Genomic DNA, 22219 nt, shown 5'->3' on the forward strand with positions numbered 1-22219 from the left:
CCATGAAAATCCTCAGATAAATATATCCTCTCCCTATTGAACCTAATACACAAATTACTTGTGCTCCTGCATGCCAGTATCTTACATGCATGTGTGCCAATTAATTTTCGAATTACAATATATTCTCTTGTACACCACATGATGCAAGGTTACTAGCATTATCACTGTGTTTCATTTCATCTCCCTCCTAAACCCTATCGCTACAATGCCTTTAAAGTGAGAAGTTACTGTTTGTAATATAAAAATATAAAATAATGTCCATCAAAATCTTCCATCATTGGAAAAAGGAAGACAATCTGTGCCCCTTGTGAGTATCTGAGAGGGTCATGATCAACAGCACAGAATCTAGTTTGAGGCCTGTTGCTAGTGATATTCCCCACAGGAAAGAGCTTGCTCTTGTTCAACATCTTCCTTAGCACGTTTGCTGGCGATACAAAGCTGGAAGAAGTGGCTGACACATCAGAAGGCTGTGCTGCCATTCAGTGAGATCTGAACAGGCTGGAGAGTTGGAAGAAGAGGAACATGATGAGGTTCAACAAGAGCAATGTGGAGTGCTACACCTAGGAAGGAATAACTTCATGTATCAGTACAGGTGAGGGGCTGACCTGCTGGAGAGGAGTTCTGTAGAGAGGACCTGGATATCCTGATTGGCAGTAGGTCGGCCATGAGCCAGCAGTGTGCCCTTGTGGCCCAGAAGCCCAGTGACATCCTAGGATGCGTTACAAAAAGTGTGGCCAGCAAGTCAAGGGAAGTGAATGTCCCTCGCTCCACTACCCTGTTGAGGCCACGCTGGAAGTGCTATGTCCAGTTCTGGGCTTCCTGGTTCAAGAAAGACAGGGAACTTCTGGAGAGAGACCAGGGGAGGGCCATCAAGATGATAGGGACCTGGAGCATCTCCTTTATGAGGAAAAGCTGAGAGCTGTGGGACTGTTCAGACTGGGGAACAGAAGACTGAGGGGGCATCTCATCACTTTTATAAATATCTAATGAGTAGGAGTAAAATGGATGGGGCTAAGCTCTTTCCAGTGCTGTGCAGTGGCGGAACAAGGGGCAATGAGCACAAACTGCAACATGGAAAGTTATGTACAAACATGAGGGGGAAATTACTTTACTGTGAGAGTGACGGAGCCCTGGAACAAGCTTTGCAGAAAGGTTGTGGAATCTCCTATGGAGATATTAAAAATCTTCCTGGCTTCTTCCCTATGCAACCTCCTATAGGGAAGATTCTTTAGCAGAGGGTTGGACTAGACAATACCGAGACGTCCCTTCCAACCCCCACAATTTTGTGATGCTGTGATATGTAATCTAGCACTGAAATTCAGTATACATGGAGTCTTCTGGTGGAGCTTTTGAACCTGGAAAGCAGATGTGTCCTGCAGCATGTTACAGTACTTCGGAAAAGGAGGATTTTCTTCTATGGGTCTGTACATTGCTAGATCTATATGCTTAATAAAGAGTCAAGTAAGAAATTATTTACGGATCTCAATTAAGGAAACTAAATGCTTACCTTTCAATATAAATTATTTCAATTATTTACAACGCAAATATGCATTAATGTAAATCTACAGATAAATGGGGAAGGTTAAATGGGGAAGTATAGCTTAATGCCACAGAAACTAAGAGACAAATCTAAAGCACAATATTATTTTTCCTGATTATATTTATGCATGTTGGTATTCTTTTAACACCGTGACTGCATGGTGTTTTTATAATGCAGTATTTTAGGTATTGTACGATTTACATAAAGCATACGTAACTTGTTATTCTAACAAGGAGCAATAAATATGTTCAAGGAGAACATTTTAATTGCATGACCATAAAATAAATAAATGGAAGACCAGAAGGTTTGGGGTTTTTTTAAATAATAAAATCCTCCTTAAGACAAGATAAATAGGTAGCATTTAAACCTTTTCTCTGAGTTCTCTCTCTTAAACAAAATTAATTAATTAATTGATTAAAAGATCATCAATTATTTCATCCCCCCTAAGAATAAAAAATTAAAGATGTAATAGAAACTGATAAACACATGTGTAAGTTTATTTATTGAAAAGTCTGATACAGTAATTTGTTGTTGGTTCTGTTTTGCAATGAGGGGTTAGAAAGCCGAAGAAGAGAGACCAAGAAGAGATTAGCACTTGAACAGGCATCACATCAGCTACCCCAGAATGTGGAAGCAAGTAGACTGTACAGTTATGAGTAGTCTAGAAGTAACAGTGCAAGCATACTAGATTTGATTTACAGAAGTCAAAATATGGGCCGAGGGAAAGAAGAAAGCAAAACCTGGCTGTAATTTCTTTGCTGAAATAAAGTTTTCTTGATGCTTCCAGAACTACAGTCAGGGACAAAATAAAATAAAATAAAATAAAATAAAATAAAATAAAATAAAATAAAATAAAATCTTACAAAAACATTCTGGGAAAGTAATTGGCTCTGAAAGCAAGGATGGAGATTAGAGCAGATTTTGGGCTCAGGACACTCAACCTCTATTTCAGCATAACATTGACTTGTTCTGTGAACCAATCCAGTGATTTTACTTCTCCATTCCTTGCTTTCTCTGGTCTTCATAAAGATGTCTCTGTTACAGAGGAGTGCTAAACAGCTCAAAAAGCTAAGTACAGATTTTACATTGAAAGGTAAGTTTACTCTTTTCAAGTTCACTTCAAAGCCTTATTAAAAGAAACTGTCTGCAGAGAAGGATTCCTGAAGGACAATGCAGGTACCTGCTGGAACTGCTACCCTACAGCACTCATGTTGCCCTGACAGTTTGTGTATCACCTATTCCCGGACTTGTGTTGTAAACACTGAAGTCGTCCTTGTGAGTGATGTGCAACTTCCAAGGGAAGAAATGCTTCTCAGTGGACCTCTTCCTGCTCTGAGACACCATGAGCTCAATGTCCTGATCAGAGAGCAGCCGGATCAGATCACCATCGAGGTCCCGGTAATTCAGAACAATGTCCTGTTGGTCAAACTCCTGCCTGGTAGAAAAGAAATGAATTGATTGCGACATGTCAAAGAATGCCTGGGAGGTGACGCACAATGAACAATATACAGGCAATCTAATTAATTTTTCTAAAAGTCACAGTAAGCCTTGGGTGTTTTGGCATTCTTGATGCAGCTAGTACTAAAAATCCTACAGATGCATTCATTCTGGGTTTTATTTAAGCTAAGAAGCCTGACAGAACCATCTCCAGTAAGTCCATGTGCATGGCACAATTACTCTTTGAGTTGGAAAAAAATCCCATACATATGAGTTGACCGTAGTTACTCACCACTTTTACCTGCTTACAGTTCCCTCTTATGAGAGAAGGGCAGGCTAAGGAATGGCAGAATATTTACCCAAGGTATGTGTTTACTGATATTCAATATTCTAATGTTTTGATGTTTGTTCTACTTCAACACTAGTTTTACAAATTATAAGGTGGTGTCATGCATCCCAAAGAAGTATGTAAGACAACAGATCCTTGGTTGGAAGCATGGTTCTGGTCTTACAACAAGAAATAGAAAATACTACCCAGAAATGTGTGGCATTTGTGTGTGGCATGCAGTGCTTGCTGACAATCCCAAAGCAAAATGCTGTCTGCACAGATGGGTCTCCGCCAAATCACATTACACACTCTTGAGGACACTTGAAAGGAGTTTCACATCCAAAACATGGAGACAGCCAAGTAAAATGTAGAAAATTTAGGACTGGAAGGAACTTGACAAATGTTTAAATGGTATTAAAAAGGCATCTAGCTGCTTCCACTTACTTTATCAGTTCCATAAGATCTTTGAATAATGGAATGCTGCTCAGATTCTCTTCCACTGATATATCCCTGTAACACAAATAAATCTAATAATTGCATATCATGAAAGAGAATATTGGCGTCTCTTCAGCAGAAACCGAGAAGACTATTTTATTATTACCTGATAGTGCTTACTGTCTCATCATAGTAATAACAGCGTATTTTATTAACTGTGTCTTCCTGCTGCGGTAAATCTTTTATGATCTTCACAAAAGCAGATGGGAAAATCCCAGTGGCATCATTAACTGTTCCCTGGAATTACAGGGTTAGCATGATGAAAAACTTGCAATTTTGGCTACATATGATAAGTTCTGAAATTTCATTAATTTCCATGGAAACAACAATAAGAATTGTTCTTCTAAAAGCAAGAAAAGATAAGCTATGCAAGTGACCTGATGCTATCTCTACACGAGAATTATACAGTTGCATAGCCAAATACGAGGCAAAAGAGTAAAACAGAGTACAAAAAAAAATGAACATCAGATGTTTACTGGGGAATGCTGTGGTGTTTGTGCAAGCAGAGATACCACATCAACAAACACGCAGTATGTTGTCCTCATCCTTTTTTCAGAACACTGCTGCATTGCCCAAGTTCTCTGTAATTAAGCTGACGTGTGTTGTGGTATGAAGCATGAAGTATATAGCAACTCACCCCGAGGCAAGAAACCAATTAATCGCTGAAATGGAGTTTCCATCTCTTTTCTGTGGCCTTTTTGTGCTCTAATCACTTCCAAAGAATTAAAGGACATTCCAGCAGAAGAAAATGCAAATGAAAACTGAAGTCTAGAGGGCAGGAAATTTGTAAGCTAAAAACCATTACAGGAGAAAACAATTTCAAATTTGGAGTCAAGGATTTCTTCCTGGCTGTGGCACACAATAATGATACAATTTCATACAAAGAAGGGGAAAGATCCCAAAGGCTGGGAAAGCCCATTTCTACTCATGTCAAGGTATGCCAATAATTCAGTACCACTGTCTCAGCCTTACCTCCAACCAGTCTTTGTTTACTCTGCTAAGCAGGTAGATCAAGTCTCCTTTCATGAAACTGAGTTCCAATTTACTGGTTCCAGAGAAATCAAATAGTGCCTATGAGAAGCAATAACACTGAAATTATTAATTCACAGAGTTATTCATGTGATTTATTTTTTTTTTCTTTTTTATCTGCTCCTGAAGTGCACAGACAGAAGGTAAGCAGCAGAACTGTATGCACTTTGTCACCGCAGATCTATTTCTGAAGTAAGGTCATATAAATGACTGCAGTGTGCAGTTCTCACAATTCCTTCTACTCTGCACACACAAAAATGCTTTGTGGGAGTAGTGAGAGCATCGGGATAAGTGTGGCTCTGAAAGGGCTACACGCTACGATTCTTGAAGTGTCAGGACATGGAGCACCAGAGAAATGAAGACATTGAAAACACATTAAAGCAAGTAAGTCAGCAGAGTTGAGAACGATTGACAGCTTGAAATCTTGACAACTTGAAATCCTGAGAATCAAACCAAAAAATGCATTATTTCTGTAGTTTTACAGCTTTCTCATTTGCTGCAAAATGTCACAAAAAGCCTTAGGATGTTGTGGAATTGTGTCCTAATTTAAGGGTAACTAACTGTTCTTTTTCCATCTAGCTTTCGGGTCTGTCTGCTGAACTGAGAGATCTGGGAAAGTCCAGAGAACTAATGTGTGGTTAAAGTGGAACTTAGATGCCCCCTTCAGGGAAAAAAAAATAAAAGAAAAAAATAAAAAGAAAAGAAAAAAAAAAATAAGAAGCAAGCATATGCCACCATCTTAACAAGCTGTTCTCGAATAATTAAAATCGCTGAGTTATCAAAAACACACATCTATCTACCAATTGTCCTTTGAGAACACAGCAGTCATTTAAATGCTCTCGGAAGAGCAAAAATGAAAAGATGTTCCCTATTATTCGGTGTTGCGATGGAATTATTTTGGTCTTGTTAATGCCAAATTTCAGAGCCTCTATAAGGCTGTCTTTACAGTTCTCCTAATAAAAAGAGACAATAACGATCGTGCTAGCAGCTCATATGTCTATTTAATAGCCCTTTCAAAAGGCTTTCTTTGATCTATTGAAAAGTTTTGGTAGGTAGATTAAATATTAATAAAAGAATACATAAAACCCAAGAGATGTGGCAGATCTGAGAGCTGTTATCATCAGCGTAAAAACAAAACAACCTCAAAGCAATTGCATGTTTTTTATTAACATTACGTGAAAAAGTCACGTGTTCCAGAAAGCAAGTCCACAAGCACCACTTGCAAGGCAGTTTTATGTGCCTAATACCAAGACGATTTACAGCAAAAGAGAAGAGTATGGGCCCTTTCAGTAGAACTCTAATGTTACATAAATTACCAGAATGCCTCACTTGCAAAGCTTTCAAACATATGCTGAATTCAAGGAAACTGAAGCTTCAGTTTGCTTTAAATGTAATTTATGTGTGTAACTATGTAAATGTGGACCATTTGGCAGTACACGTCTCTCAGTTTTGAATCTCCTGTTATTCTGACTTCACAACAGACCTCCTCATTATTTATGTAACAAGGAACAGACCACTTCTTTCCTTTCTGTATTTCATTCCTTACTGTTAAAAGCAATTGCTTTCCTGTGTCGATTTCACTTTCCCTTTCTTCCCAAATCTCTAATTGGAAGAGGCACCTTGATCAAAGAGATACCAGAGCAAAGCAGAGTTAATCTCTGTCCTCGATGACAGATTGTGCAGATTACTCACCTCAGCCCGAGGAGCTGCTACACGGTCCAAAACAGGCAGTTGGGATGAAATGCTTTTACTGAAAAGGGAAAAACGGGGGGTAAATTTGTCTTTTTAGTCATCAGAAACACTACATGATCAGTACAGTGTCCACATTATCACTATTTACAATGCAGACAAGCCACAGATCACTGGAGAAAGAGCATGACTATGTGTGCAGCACTGAAGTAAATAAATATGGATGCAACAACACTGCCCTAGTTCTCCCGGTTTCAGTGCAGAGCAGCAGCAATCTGATGATGTCTGATGCTGAGAACAGATGGAATTTTCAATACAGTCAGTATGCTGGACCCGTCTTTTACAGCATTGCTCAGCCCCTCCACTCTACCTTCTGGGCATTTCTGTTTCTAGCATTTATGGCACTCAGTTCAAACTGCTGTCATGCATACACTCAGGAATGCACACACACTCACAGGTTTTGCACCTCTTGGGGTAAGTGAAAAGGAATCAAGTCCATCTTTGCTGTGTTGAAAAGCAAATTTATTTCCATGGAGGGTAATGAGGTACAACGTCTACTTAGCAAAGGGTGCTGGTGCTGGCATGTAAGACAGGCCTGTATTCAGACAAAGGAACAGGCTGACTATTCAGTTTCATTTATTGTCTGAACCAGATCTTATTTGACTTGGTGTCAAAACTCACATTGACTTTAGAGGTGCAAGCCTGCATCCTTAATCTTGTCCTGAACATTATAATAGATAGAATTATATAATCATAGAATGGCTTGGGTTGGAAAGGACCTTAAGGATCATCAAGCCCCAGCCCCCCTCCTGCATGCAGGGCCACCAGCCTCTATTTCTATTACTAGACCAGGCCGCCCAGGGCCCCATCCAACCTGGCCTTGAACACCTCCAGGGATGGAGTATCCACAGCCTCTCTGAGCAGCCTGTACCAGCACCTCACCACTCTCTTGGTAAAGAACTTCCTTCTCATGTCCAACCTAAATCTTCCCTCCTCCAACTTAAAACCACAAGATACTACTGCTAAAGAATTATCAACAGGTAGACTTAGGGAGTTTGTTTGTTTGTTTGTTTGTTTGTTTTGAGAAAGCAAACTATTATGTCAATTTTTAATTTCTCTTTTAATGAAATACCAGATGTGCATTAAAAACCTTACATTTTTCAAAGTAAGAAATGCCACTCTTTCATTCTACCACAAAAATCTTCATATTAGGACTTCATGGACTGCCTTAGTTCTGGGAAACATGGTGATGATCATCAGTTCTCTTTCCTCACAAAACTGGACAGCATCTCCTACATCAAACTGAAAAAAACATGTCAATCGCTTACACTCGACGCGTCCGTGGGCGAAGCCGTCTCAGCCTTCTGGGCACCTGTTCACTATCAAAATTTGAGTGGTAGAAGAACAGGCGAACCTCTTCATCCATCAACACCCAAACAGGTAGGCAGAGTAGGTTCTGTGCCAAGAGCAAGTAGGAAGTAGAGTAATAACAGTGGGAAAGATCAATTCTCTATTTATTTGCATGTACCAAATTTGCTTCTCTGATCTACAAGATCATGAAGGATATTTATTGCTGCCAGAAAAATCTCCCTCCTCTCCCTTTTCCCTCAGCAGGACTAGGCTGAACAGCTGACAGTTTCTCCTGTTTACTCTTGGAGTTGGCCAACATATTGCTTCACTCTTTGTGTGCCTGATTTACTGCAGGAATAAATTGTTTCCTTGTGTTTCCTTCCAGAATATGAATGACTGTGGAAAGAGGGCAATCTTAAGTACCAGGAGACTTGACCTATGCTTCAGACCATTACTGATTCAAAGTCAGAGTTCCCGTTAACCTACAGTCAATAATTTCTCACCTTGATGTTGCTGGCTGTATCCTCACTGTGGAGGAGGTATATTCCAAAGCTTACTCTGCTTTACTGATACCTTAGGTGCACTTAACCCCATATTTATGCAACATCCTAAGATTCCCCATTTCCTCACACATCCTGTTTGTTGTTTTTGTGAATATATCTATCTAGATATGAAGGCAGGTTTTCGCTTCCTTTGTGAAGTGCAAATTCCAGTGGATCCCTACAGTCTGAACAATCTGGCAACTAGGATCACAGATTGTCCCATGGTGTAGACGCTGTGTCTTCTGAAAAAAGATGCAGAGAGAAGCAGATACCTAGGACTACAACAGTAACGTGTCTCTCTGTTGGTTTCAAGGGGTAAAGTACCTGCAGTACAATCTCTATTCTGTAACAAAGTTTTACCTTCATGTAGATATTTAGGATAGGAATCCTGTTCTCGGCAATTTCCCTTTTGGCCCCAACATAAACTTTCCCTAGAAAACATAAAACCAGTAACAGCTACTGAAGAGGGAAAAAAAAAAAAAAGAATGGAAGCTGTCAGAGTAATAATGCAATCAAGAGAAAGTAGGAACTCCATGAAAATAGATATTTTCTAAAGGATTTTAAGTTTCTAAATGAATTTTACCGCATCAGTGCGGGACTGTCAATGGACCTTCTCTAATTTGGCTTGTCCAATTTCCACAGCTGGGAACTAATTCCTTGTCCCAGATAGTTATCCTGTGTACTTACATACAACACCGTCCTCTCAAGGACATACTAAGAAAAGACAAAGCTACTAATCATGCAGATTTGGTACTCACAGCTTACCTGGCAATACAGGGAGTGTGCAGGTAAAAGGGCTATTTTTGCTCTCCCCCCCATATCTCTCCTCTAGTTTGGTGTGTAGGGCATAGAATTCACGATAGCGTCGGAAAATCAGGTATCTGCCACCACTTTTAATCTTTACTTCAATGACAAACATCTGAAACAGAGAATGGGGACTCAGGTTGACATTCAGACTTTAAAACACTTTAAAAATTAAAGTGAGGCATATGATAGGCAGTGTTACAGTGGTAGGAATATTGTCTTAGAGGCAGAGTGGAAAGCAAGGCTCCAGTTAAACATCTGCAAGCTCAAGTTCTAGAAACTAACATTTTAATACTATATATCATAGAACAAATATGGGTCCAGCATTCCCATGGTGTAAGTATGGGTCCAACTTTCCCATACATCGTGATTCTGTGGCTGCTTTCTATCACATGAAAACCAGAAATGAATAGATGACGCTTTGTGCTTACACACGTTCCCTCAGAGAGGAGCAAAGCATATTAAGGAGGTAAATATAAATACTGTCATTCAAAATAAAATCAAAGCCAATACTTTCAAGAGTAGGATGTAAACGATGTAAATGAACTGGTTTTCAGAGTAGAAGGCATTCATACTTCTCTTTGACTTTGAAGTACACATTTTCAGAAATTATGGTCTATGTAATCTGACCAAGAATAAGGATAGAATGAAAAACAAAATCAAACAAACAAACAAACAAATACTGACGCTATTTACTTTTAATGACTTCCCTCAAACTCCTATAATGTTATCTATTGCCGAATTTTCTCTGCTATAAAAGAGTCCCTGATTTCCATACACTGACCTCTGAGTCACATTGCAGTTCGATCCTTCAGGAAACATAAAGATTGAGCAGCAAAATATCACTACATTCAAAAGTAAAAGCTGCTTACTTTTCTGTGGGAAGATTTTATGAGCAATGTCTCCAGGAACAAAAGCAGAGTCTGCAGAGGTCGTACTGAGCTGGTCTTATGCAAACCTCCTATTCAGAAAATCTCCATCCTTTTCCCTACTATTCCTTTCCTCTGCACACTTTCATGACTCACTGTCAGATGTAAATATGATATAGAAGGCATGCTATCTTTAATGTAGATGGCAGAATCCTAATTTGTCAGTACCATGGAAAAATGGAGCCAATGCCCTCCCCTTCTACCCTCTCTGAATTCCTTTCTGCACTATATTCACCAAGGTTATAATATTCGAACAGGAAATAAATCAGAAGTTAGGTAAGAATTTAGAAACTACAACGTATTAGAGGATGTCTTTATCAGGTTTTACTCAGCAAAAAATAAATAAAAATAGAAATAGACTAAATGTGTGATAGACTAATCTCCCCTTCAGAAAACACAAGCTCTGAGATGTTTTCAGTGTGGAACTATTAACGCCAAAAAGCAGCTGCACCAGGTTCACCAAACCAGTCAGAGACTAGAGGATATAGTGATAAATCTCCTTGCTTACATAATAATTAGCAAAGCCTTTCTTCTCTTCAATATCTGCAATGTTAGCTGAAACAGGTACATCATCTGGAAGCTGGTCAAAATCGCTGTGAAACAAGAAGAAAAGATTTTAGTCAGTCAGGAAAGAGGGAGGAGGTAGGGAAGCCCTGAAGAAACACCTAAAGAGCAGCCACGTGACCTGGCTCCAGTGTAGACAGTGTTGTCTACATTGTCCACATAAGAAAACAGAATGGACTGTCAAGTGCTTTTTCCTATGGGACCTTGTCATTGGCACAAAACCTTCAGTGAACAGAAGACATTCACCTTTGCTTCCATCTTGTACCACTGGTTAGAGTGGTATTTATATTAACACTTAAATAAAAGGGGTCAAAAGCAAGATAGAAAGAACAAACTGTAAAAAAGATCCACTAGGGAAGGCCAGGTTGAAGTAATCTTACATTTTCTGGTCCTATGAAAAAAGAAAATGCTTAATTTATTCTGCTATGAGACATTCCAAGCAGGGGTTTCCTCAACATGTAGCTCTTCTGGAGGGCTGAAATAATGATGCAAAGTCTTGCGATATCTTGCTGTATGAAGAGAATGGCATGAATCAACACCACCCACAATACCGTAAATACCACCATGTACTGTTGAGAGTGATGTGGTTGTGGAGATCAAGAGGTAGAACTAGTCATATTACAAACACTCATGTCACAAATCCCAGTGAAAGCAAAACTGTTTGTGGCTATAAAGAGGATGGTGACTCACTGTTGTCCCAGGTCGTGAGCATTTCCTAGGAAAGGAGAAAGAAAGTCCACTCCAACTTATTACATAGTGTGCTCCACACTAAGAAACTTAATAGCCAGGCAACTATGGTAACAAGAAGCCTGTTAGACTCATCAGAGAAGCCTGCTTCCAAATTAAACACGCAGATCATAGTGGTAACATGGAGGCTTGTAGGAAGGAAGGACAGACATATTACCTCTTTTCTCGCAGCTGTCGGGGAAGAGACATGCTTTTCAGCTTCCCAAATCCAGATGGCTAAGCTCTTTTCCTGTGCTTCTTAGGTAGATCTTGAATGAACAAGACGAGCCTGGTCACAGCGTTTGTCCCTGTATAAATCAAGACTCCTTTGCAAGGCCTCAGAGACCTTTTTTCTAATGTTTCAGTGTCGGTTTCTTCTGTACTTCCCCACCCCCAGTGAATTGAGGAAGTACCTCAGTAAAACCAGTCATAAAGATTCTTTTGTGAGCTCTGTTACGTATTGAAACTTCCAATGTTGAGAAACCAAAAGCCCAACAAATGCAAAAACTATGAGCCACTGTTCACCCCTTCAGAGAATCACTTGTCTCTGGGAGCCAGTGTGAGTGGACTCAATAAATGTTGTTCTGTCCCAGCTATAACGTCCCCAAACACACCTCTGCATGTAAGTAAGGATTAATACCTCTGATTCCTCCCTGATCCCCTGTGATTCCAGAGGATCCTCTTTACCTTGGACCATGAGCCAGGAGGTGGAGCTAAAGAATAAATTTTTCTAGAGGGAACAGAAAGGATGGTCAGGAAATTCAACCTTGTCGAAGACACTGGTGCCAGGAAATTGGGCACAGGAGGTAGAAAGTGAGCTTTGAAGGAGTGACCAACACAAGTAAGACATGAGCCTTTCAAAGAGCAGAGATTTCACATGTTCATATGTGAATTTCACTTCATATGTTCCAAACAGTCCACATTTGCCATCCACAAAGACAAGGTCACACATCACCCAAGGAGAATCTGAACTGTTCTGTCTCTTACACAGAGGGCAGTGGTATAGTATTTGTGTAATGTGAGTTTAAAATCTTTCAAGAAGAAAATTAAAAGGATAAAGTGACAGAGAAACCATCATTTCCTAATGCAAAGGATAAGTTGTGGCATATCTCATCCACCCTAGCCAAAAAGTTGTCATTTGTAACACCTTTGCCTGCACACTTCAGCCTCTCTCTTCCATGTTCAGTGCATACCTTGTTTATTCTCATCCTTCTGCTGTCAAGCACCAAAAAAAATTCTCATCTCAATGGAGCAAAACTCAACCAGCATCCCTCACAGTAAAAATCTATTGTCAGCTGTAATCAGACTTAAGAGTAAACTCAATTTTACTGCATTTTAATGAAATGAATTCTTCACCCACCTCTTTCCTGTGGATAACTGAAGGCATCATTATAGAGTGTGAGGGAAGTTATGGTGTCTCTTGATCAGAATTGACCAGAAGTCACAAAATTTTGTACACAGTGATTTGCAACTCTGTGTTGCCCAAACAGAATAGAAGAGTCATTTTAATATGTTGGTGCTGGATATAAGTATCTCCCCAGATCTCCACATTCTGCTATGTACTTAATTTTCTTGATTAGGCCTGCTAAATGCGTAGTTCTCATGTAACCTCGGGGCAGACTAATCATTCTCTTTCCTTTGCCCTGAATGAGAATGACCACAATGAAGTTTTCTAACTGCAATCTTCTTGCTTTCTCCTGACCTTCAAAAGGAAATAGGAAAAGATCACCTTAACCAGAACTTTTAATTACAAGATCAGTATACATAAGCTCATGAAAATTCAGAGGGACTCTTCTTATATGCAAAATGATTGCAGAAGGCACAGGAACTGGGCGAACTTTAACAGAAGAGAAAGATGGAAGGATGTTAAGATTTGATGCATTCCAAAATTTTCATATGAAGTTAATAAAAAGGACATCCTAGTCTTTTCAGATCTCTTAGTAGACAACCTAGACATGGTGAAGATGCATCTTTTATGAGACAGAAGATATGACATAAACATACTAGTTCATCATTGACCTGGCTTTACAAGATGAGGCTTTCTAAGAAGAAGTTGACAAACAACCTCACAGATAAATCTATTCTGTGCAACTGCTTTACTGTAGGCTGAGTAAAAGAAACAACTTGATAGCAGCTCTTCAGCCCCATTTTGATCTGCTGGAGATTACAGGCAGTAGTAATACTGATCTGACAGCATGATGCTAAACCCACTATTAAAGTTTCTAATCCTGAAAATATTTTCTCTTTCTGAACTAAACCAAACTGAAGAATTGCTTTCTGAAATAAGTAAAATAAAAAGAAAAAAGAAAGAAAGAAAAACAAAACAAAAAAAAAGATTCCAGTCTCAGAAGAATATGATATATCCACATATCTGATATATCCACATGTAAGAAAAAGCAGGCATCCAGGTACAATTAATACTAATAAATTATTTAGTTAAAGGAGTCTACCATAAAGGAACATAATAAAAATCCTCAGCTGAAAGAATTCAGATGACAGTGCTCAATACACCACTAGAGCATCAGCAGCTACTGTATCACTTTAGTTGTGTATGCCAATAAGCTCTAGAAAAATAACTTCTACCTGTTGCATACGTTCCTATAAAAGTACTACATTCAATCATCAGCCATGGAAAGAATGTGTTAAGTGACAGAACAAAGTGAACAAGAACAATACTATTAAAAGATATCTGGTCCCACCATGTATTGATCTATAAAGGAAATAAAGTTGCAACAGTCAGTGCAAGGAATCAGAACAGCAAAAAGAAACACAAACAGAAGAGTTGGCTTGCACAACATTTTCATTCAACCTATTGCTTTAGAGCAGTACACAGAGTATTTGTTCCTGTAGCACAACAGCTGAAGTAGCTGAGTGGTTGCTTGAGGCCAGCAAAATGATCTGGGAAAAAGTGATTTGGGGCTATATTCATATTACACACTTGTACAGATTTTGCTTTTATAGTCACCATCTGCTTTACAGAAGGCTTTGATGCACATTTACAATATTTTCAAATACAGTCATATCCCAACTTCTTATAATTATTATAATAGCACACTAATAATAGAATCAGAGAATCATTAAAAGGCCTCTAAAATCACTGGAAAAGACCAGTAGGATCACCTGGTCCAACCACCAGCCCATCCCCACCATGCCCACTGGCCATGTCCCTCAGTGCCACATCCACATGGTTCTGGAACACCTCCAGGGACGGTGACTGCACCACCTCCCTGGGCAGCCTGTGCCAATAACTGAATTATGGCTCTGCAAAATATTTTTTATAAAAGTTACATAAAATAAGCTTGTTATGTCTGCCTTGGGACTGTCAATGTTATTTTGCAGGTGGTGATACTAAATCCTTAGGAGGCAGCTGCTCTAGTGGTCAATAACAACATTCTCTTTCTTGGATACATATGCTTTGAAGACAGCTGAAAAAGAAATCAATTTAAAAAAAAAAAAATGATGGTATCCTGCCTTACTTTCTTAACTTCTTGAAAAGAAACAGGTTGGATTGTTCTTATGTTCTTCATCTGGAAATGGCTCAATCTATATTGGCTGAGAGCACTTTGAATTGGGAGGAAGAAAGCACAGGAAAACAGATATGTTGAGTCTTAGGTAACATGATTTGATTTAAGGCTGGTTACAGTTTCCATGCCTGCCTATTTAGGGTGAAAAGTAGAAATTTGCAGAGAAAGACTGCGATCATGCCCTACTGACATAACAAAACTAAACAATCCATCTCAAAGTAAGGAAATGTTAAGGTCAACACTTCCCACTCTTCCGTGACAGTGAGTTTGATCATGCCGTTTATAGTAGAAATTACTACTCAAGACAAATATGTATCACAGAGTTAAATACTAAAGAAGCAGTGGCCTCCTTTTAAAATGAAATTGTTCTTGGGATATCAAATCAAATCCCATAATTAAATCTCTCACTTTGCACCTTAGCTGCTTGAGCAAAGCAACTCATGAAGGAAGGACAGCTGGAGGATAAAAAAGTACCCCCTGAAAGTGTAGGTTTTCTTTAGTCTTTATCAGCTATTTTGTAAATATGCACTCAAGAGTATCATTGTGGATTCTGTTAGTTCATGGTGCTACAGCCAACTCTCTGTGGAAAACAATTCAGCCTTTACAATAGATCTTTAAATAGAGGTAAGATTTCTCTCAGATTCATCACGATCGCTTGAGAAAGCAAGAATACAAGGAAGTCTTACTGCAACAGTAGTAACTTCTTGATGAGAAATGGGGATTTTATATTATTGCAGAGTTCAGACGGATACCCAAGTTTAGACTAAGTGAGAAAAATGGAAGCTTGGAAACAGGAACAGAGCATTTATTTAATCAACTAGCAAGTCACTTCCAGGATAAAAGGCAAAAGGGGAAAAGAGGGAAGAAATAGGTCAGACTTTGTCACTGCTACTGTGTATGACAGATATGGGCTGGAGGTGGACTGATAGTCCAGTTAACTACCAGTGTCAAAATCTGGTAAATGGCCATTTCAGGCACAGAAGTAGAATGTCTCCAGGAGGTAACTATACGCCTACAACCATTCTGCCAGAAGCTCAATAGTTCCAAGTGCACAGCAGCAGTGACCCTTTGTGGCAGGAGATTCTCCGTGTTTTAGATTCCTGAATGTCTCTAAAGAGTCAGAAATCTGTCAGTCATAGATATTGCTATTCAAGGCAAAGAAAATTCTGCTTCGAATGTTTCATAAGTTCAAAAGATCTTCTAAACTTCTTTTTCACTGAACTTTCCCAAACCTCAGAGCCGGCTAGCATTTGCAGTGCTGCATCCAAACCATCCTACACCATTCTTAATAGTTAATTTCCCCATCCATTTGGTAAAATCCTGTGATTAAATTCCTTTAACTTAAACTTCAGATTATTTTTTATTTTTTTTTAGTTAAGTGGAAGTTCTCTGAATAGACAACAAAGAGAGACATGCACCTCCGGTCAATAAATCACATCTCAAGTGGGCCAACTCCACCTCTAAAGGTTTTATATAGCTCCTCGAAATATATGTGAACTATAAAATAACTATATTCCCGATTTGGTCACCTCGGGTTCCTAAGGTTAGGGATATAAATCTGTGCCTCAGTGTGGACCTAGTTATTACTGGTATAAAGGTAACTTCCCATGTGGGACTCAGCTATATTTGGATATGCACTTTTACACTGGTATAATTGTCGTTACCCAGGGGAGTTGTACTACTTAAGCTACACTGACATAGTCAAAGAAGCACAATTTTCTGACACAGACATATCCAGCCTGCTTATTACAGAGAGATTATGGTTCATAAACTGGGACAATATCCCCCAATAAAACTGGTGGGCAAAGGGATTAGAGATTAGGATAGGAAAGCAAGTGGGAAATGTAGAAGTTATAAGCATCAGGATGCTCTGCCAGTATTCCTCATGGTGTACACCCAGAGTTTGCCTCAAATAATGGCCATTAATTCAGCCTTTATGTCTTGAGCTTGTGGAATGAGCCCACCAGTAGCTGTACAAATAAGCAATCTGATCCCAAGCCAGCTGCCAGTATGTCCATTTCAAGTGTGAAAGCTGGAGATTTTGTATTCCATATCTCAACAGGCAGAATGCTGCCTTGTTACATAAAACTGGGTCTAGCTGAGAGAGCTCTTAATTAACTGCTTTCTGTTCAGCCTCTGACTTACTATGTGATTCCTTATTCCTCAACACTGTCATCTGTAAAATAGGGTTGGCAATGACATTTCTTTTTTTCATGAGATGATAGTGAGGTGGAGAAAAACTCAACAGAGTGATAATTTTCAGGCAAAGTAAGGTGAAAAGTGATAAACCACAACTATCATCCTTAGCAGCCCACCTGCTCTCAAAATCAAATGGAAGCTGAAAATATAAAAACAATGCTCTTTACAAATGTGCCATTAATGTATGCACTGGTGTCAGGTCTTACAACTGATTCCTGATCCATTACAAAATAATACAGCTGCTAAAATGTCGCATCTGTTAAACAGCAGTAGCCACTGGGCCTGCTCTACTACAGAAAAGGAGAACAAGAAAAGGAAATGAGGAATAGCTTTCTGCCCAAGAGTGGTATCAGCCTGCTTGTGGATTGCTTCAGTAATCTGAGCCCAACAAAAGTAATGGCTGTTGGCTGATGTGGTTTCATGAAACAAATATATGGTGATGTATTTTAGGAAATACCCTGTCCTCACATAATCTTGCTCTTTCCTGCCCCACAGGAAGGCACATGTGAGGCTGTGCTATGTAATGCTGATGGATCCAGGCGTATAAAAACCTTTTAAACCACAGATCAGCTTCCCAGACCAACTCACAGTACAGACATAAATATGGAGAAAAAAAGGGGAAGAGTGCATCAAACTGACATTGCTGCCAACTAAACTGCCTCATAAAAACATGCTCTCACTGCAGAGTGAATGTATGTATGTATGCTGCTCTGAAAGTAATGCATCCTATTTTATGATGTTGGCCCACAGTATCACATGAGGATGTTGGTGAAATGACAGTAGAGACTGAACCTTCCCATCAACATTACATTGCATTTTGTTGCCATGTGACAGACACCATGTGACATGGTGTCTGACCTGGAAATGAGTATGAAGTAAATGCGTATCACTGAATTCCTCCATGTGGAAAAAATGGCACCCCTTGACATTCATCAGTGCTTGCTGAGCACTTGTGGAGAGCAAACAGTGGATGTGAGCACAGTGAGGCAGTGGGTGGTGTGTTTCAGCTGTGGCAGTAGTGACAGTGGCTCACCTCCAGTGGTGCACTCCAGTTGTGAACTCTGTTCATTGCTCTTGTTCATCACTGGTGAAAATGTATTTATCTTGGTGGTGACTACTGAAAAATGGTGTTTTGTAGCTGAGAATTTGCATTATCAAGTAGTGTTATTGTGCTCTTTGTTGCTTTAGCAGTTTCCATGGAAATGAATAGGAAGCAATACTTTTGGAGTGACCTACGTACATCTCCAAACAGTCAGGCGAAGGTATACCTACACCTCACATCTCTTGGCAATTCACCTGTAAATACAGATGGAAATGCAGCCTCCACCACACATGCTTCAGGGCAATCTAAGACTGGCACAGCAAAAAAATTTCCTGGTTTTATGATGTAAGGAAGGAGCCAAAACACAACCTCAGCCGCAACCTTTTCTGCAGTGGTTTTTCTGAATGACATACCTGCTACTGAGATAGCATCTGAAGAATCCAGTCCTTGAAGAGCTGTGTCTCTCTGCTTTAATGCCTTTGCCCTGTTTGCCAGCCCCTCCTAAGTTTGCCAGATTCCACTACGAACAGCTTGTAGAATCTGCCATAGAACTGGAATTTAATGCCACCACAGTGGGTTTCTCACTAGGAATCAGATCACAGGAGAGTGGAAAGGAAGGCAGAAAACCAAGTGTCAATAGCTCTTCTTCGTGAGTGAAGAGGGATCTCCTTGTGAAAAGACACAAAGTAAGACACTGCAGATGAAAAGAGTAAGTGAAGGAGAAAAAAGGAAAAAATCAGTCTTATTACCATGAAATACAGTAAAATGTATTTGCTATCTGAACAGTTTTGTTCCAAGCTGTCTGGTTGGGATACTCTCAGTTCAGTCTGCTGTGAAACACTCAAAAGTGGTGGGGGATACGATGTCCTGTTCCAGTTCTTTCTGTTCCACCTCTCGCCTCTGAGTTCTGCTGAATGTGACATTTTTCCCTGGCGCCTAATACACAGAACTCTGCTGCTAATTTTATGCACAGAGTTCTCATGCTGTGTAATTTGAGGCCAGTCTCCTCCGACAGCCTGCCAACCAGAGTACACACCTTCCAACACCGCTTCTGCTGCAGAGAAATGGGGGAAGGGAAGTGGAAATGAGCCAGACAAGCAACAAGCTTCTCAGAGGTGTTTGGCTAATTTTTTGGCTCTCGGATCTTTCACCATCTCTCCCTGTGCAGCTTGTCAACAGATTGGTCCAACAGGTCTGCCAACAATTCCAAAAAGTCAACTCAAAGCTCTCTCTTCTCCCCTTTTTTCCATGTGTTAGATCCTATGAAGCTGCAGTTCTACTCAGATTGTTGGACATGAGGCTTTTTTAATCCTACAATGAGACAGAATAAGAACCAATTTCTGCAAGACTATAGTCAAAGGTTTTAAAGAGAAACTAGTGTTTCCTTTTCCCCACCCTAGTTGATGTCTGTGTATCTCAAAGACAAGAGTCTGAATTACACAGGATTCTATCAAAATCAAAATGGTCAAGTAGCCTTCAAATCCCAGCTTGATCATACTCAAAAAGAAACTGAAACTGGATATGTTCCCATTAACTGAGTAGCAAAACTTTTGTGCCAGACACTCTATTCTACTTTCAGCCAACTGGACCAACTTTTGCTGAAGCTTTTTAGTGGAGTCATCCCTTTCCACAGTACAGAAAGTATTGAATTGGACTCAGTTTCTGTACTTCTTATTTCTACTCTGGTGCTGATAATACCAGGAGAATATCCCATACCATTCTCTTCTCCTACCTGCATTTTAAAGTTGTCTTGACTGTATCAACCAATAGGCAGGTAAACTGTTTAAACTACAGGTTAAAAAGAAATAATAATAATAATAATAATAATAATAATAATAATGATGATGATGTTATTATCACTTCTACTGCAAACACTTTCTGTTAGAACAAAATAAACTATGTTGCCAAAAGACTTCTTTGGATGGTAGAATATCCTTCCCACTAAATGCTTCTTCTGGTACAACTCTACTGATCTGCAGACCTGGTCTCAAGGAAAAAGACAGCAGACCTTGCTGTACAGCAAGTGCTGTCATAGTCCAGAGATATAGATGAGACTAAAGAAATTTTTTCTTGAGAATTTTAAAAGAGATGAGACATTTTCTGGTGCCCAGCTGCAGTAGGGAATAATGAGCTTTGATATCCAGGCAACTTTATTTGTAGCTCCTCTCAGTGTGAAGAGGATAAGAGAATAAAGAAGGAGAAACTGAGAAGAGGAACATAGTCCTTTATTCCATATGCAGAGTGTGGAATAAGCAAAATATAAGGCATAGAAGTCAGCTTATTTATATACTGCACAGATGTAGCTGTCAACATGTTTGCTGAATAAAAAGAGCAGAAGTAAGGGCAGTGGGCAGAAAAAGGAACATAAGTTTGTAAAGGCAGTAAATAGAGATGTGTAAGAACACTCAAATGTAAAGAAGGATTGAGAAGAATCCATTCCTCCTCTGAAGCAAGCTTTGCATTTCCACACTTGACCCACATGTGTCTGACCATCTAATTTATGGGAGACCTCAAGCTGACCAGCCAGCCGGCTGATAATAAATTATTTCTCTTAGATAAGCCAGGATGATTTATACTGGGAGAAAGGAAGAGAAAACTGAGGAAAAAGAACCATTCCCTTTCCTTCCTTGGATGATTTCTGCATGAGATATGCTGTTGCCACCTAAAAATCTGCTTCAGGTACCCTGTGGTGACAATGCTCTTTGCCAAGACCTTCTTGTTATAAAAGCCAACATATCAGAGCCCGTTTCCACTGCCTGCCAGCATGGCTGCCTAGCATACCTCCTCTTTCAGCTCTGTGATACTAGCAATTATGCTGACCAGCTTTGCTCAAATCCTTTCATTTTGCTCTTCTTTCATATATCTTCATCACTCATCTTCTCATGTTTTAGTTATTGGTTTGTTCTTTAGAAAGAGTCTAAAACCAGTCCGGAATTATGTTCTCATTCTCTTGTTTTCTGTTTGTTGCCATTATTCTTACTGTTCTCTATTTTGATTTCTTGCATTTTCTTTGCATTCCACCCTGAAAAAGGGCTATTTTAAGAAGAGTACTTTAAGGAAAAGAGAACCATTAAGAAGTCATTTGTCATGTCTGACAAAAAAGGATGCAAATCCAAGACAGGGGAATGTCAAAGATGCCTGCACTTGTGTGTTGGCTTGTTTTAGCATTTCCTCCAGTTATTTGGATCTGTATCTTGTTTCCTGCCTAACTGGATGGGAGCACTTTTTTTGCAGCATTCTGTTGATCTATGGGAGGGCACAGCCACCTTTCAAAGGGACGTAGGCAAGCTGGTGCAATAGACCAACAGCAAAACCATGAAATTTGGCAAAGGTGAAGTCCTGCACCCAGGTTAGAAAGAGTGAGGGGATCAGCTGGCCTAGTAGAAGCCCTGTAAAATGGGACCTGGGCGGCCTGATGGAGAAAGTGAATTGAGCATGAGTCAGCAATGGTGATTTGTGGTGATGAAGGCTAATGATTTCGAACAAGACTAGATTCAATAATTAACAAAAAAATAGCCAGTAGGTCATGAGAAATTATTTTTCTTCACAACTAAATGCTTACAAGTATTTACATGCAATACTATTGCTTGTTCTGGAGCCAGGGCTTTGAGCAACCTGGTGGGAGATGTCCCTGCCTTTAGTGGGGGTTTGGGAATAGATGATCTAAAATATCCCTTCCAAATCAAACCATTCTATGATCTTAAAAACAGAAATATTTACTATCTGAATAGAAACCCACTTGCAACTGGGGGAGGAGTGGAAGACAGCCATCATGAAAATGCATAGAGGCAAAACATATGCAGTGCACAAGCACTAAACATGCACTAATGATATCAGTAACAAATGTCGTTCTTCAGATACTTTTTTGTCCTAGTAGTTTGGCTGCTACTAATAAGTCTCTTTATTCTTGTCAGTGCAATGGTCTTTAGACGTCAAGATGCTTACTAAAAGAAATAAAATCATATAAATAAATCTAGCATGCCTGGATACATGTCTGACATGCTGAAAAAGAATGGATGCA

General features: G+C 39.5%; 1 protein-coding gene across 1 annotated transcript; it reads right to left on the reverse strand.

The window, feature by feature from the left end:
- Positions 1-2021: 2021 nt before the first annotated feature.
- Positions 2022-11814, reverse strand: NCF4 (neutrophil cytosolic factor 4). The gene is made up of 10 exons (XM_072352849.1): positions 11612-11814; positions 10652-10736; positions 9176-9329; positions 8771-8841; positions 7847-7974; positions 6522-6579; positions 4773-4871; positions 3907-4037; positions 3750-3815; positions 2022-2975 (listed from the first exon to the last, which is right to left on the reverse strand). Exons 1-10 carry the CDS (start codon positions 11641-11643, stop codon positions 2747-2749), a joined length of 1053 nt encoding a protein of 350 aa, XP_072208950.1. The 5' UTR covers positions 11644-11814; the 3' UTR covers positions 2022-2746.
- Between the last annotated feature and the right edge of the window lie 10405 nt (positions 11815-22219).

The sequence above is a fragment of the Excalfactoria chinensis genome, chromosome 1 (genome assembly GCF_039878825.1).
Source record: "Excalfactoria chinensis isolate bCotChi1 chromosome 1, bCotChi1.hap2, whole genome shotgun sequence".
In the NCBI taxonomy this organism is placed as follows: Eukaryota; Metazoa; Chordata; class Aves; order Galliformes; family Phasianidae; genus Excalfactoria; species Excalfactoria chinensis.

Coding starts and splice junctions, on each gene's coding strand:
- NCF4 (XM_072352849.1), bottom strand. CDS start 11,643: ATGTCTCTTCCCCGACAGCTGCGAGAAAAGAG. Junction 7,975..8,770: donor TCCTAAATATCTACATGAAG/GTAAAACTTTGT, acceptor CTCTTGGCACAG/AACCTACTCTGCCTACCTGT. Junction 4,038..4,772: donor TAAACAAAGACTGGTTGGAG/GTAAGGCTGAGA, acceptor CTGTAATTCCAG/GGAACAGTTAATGATGCCAC.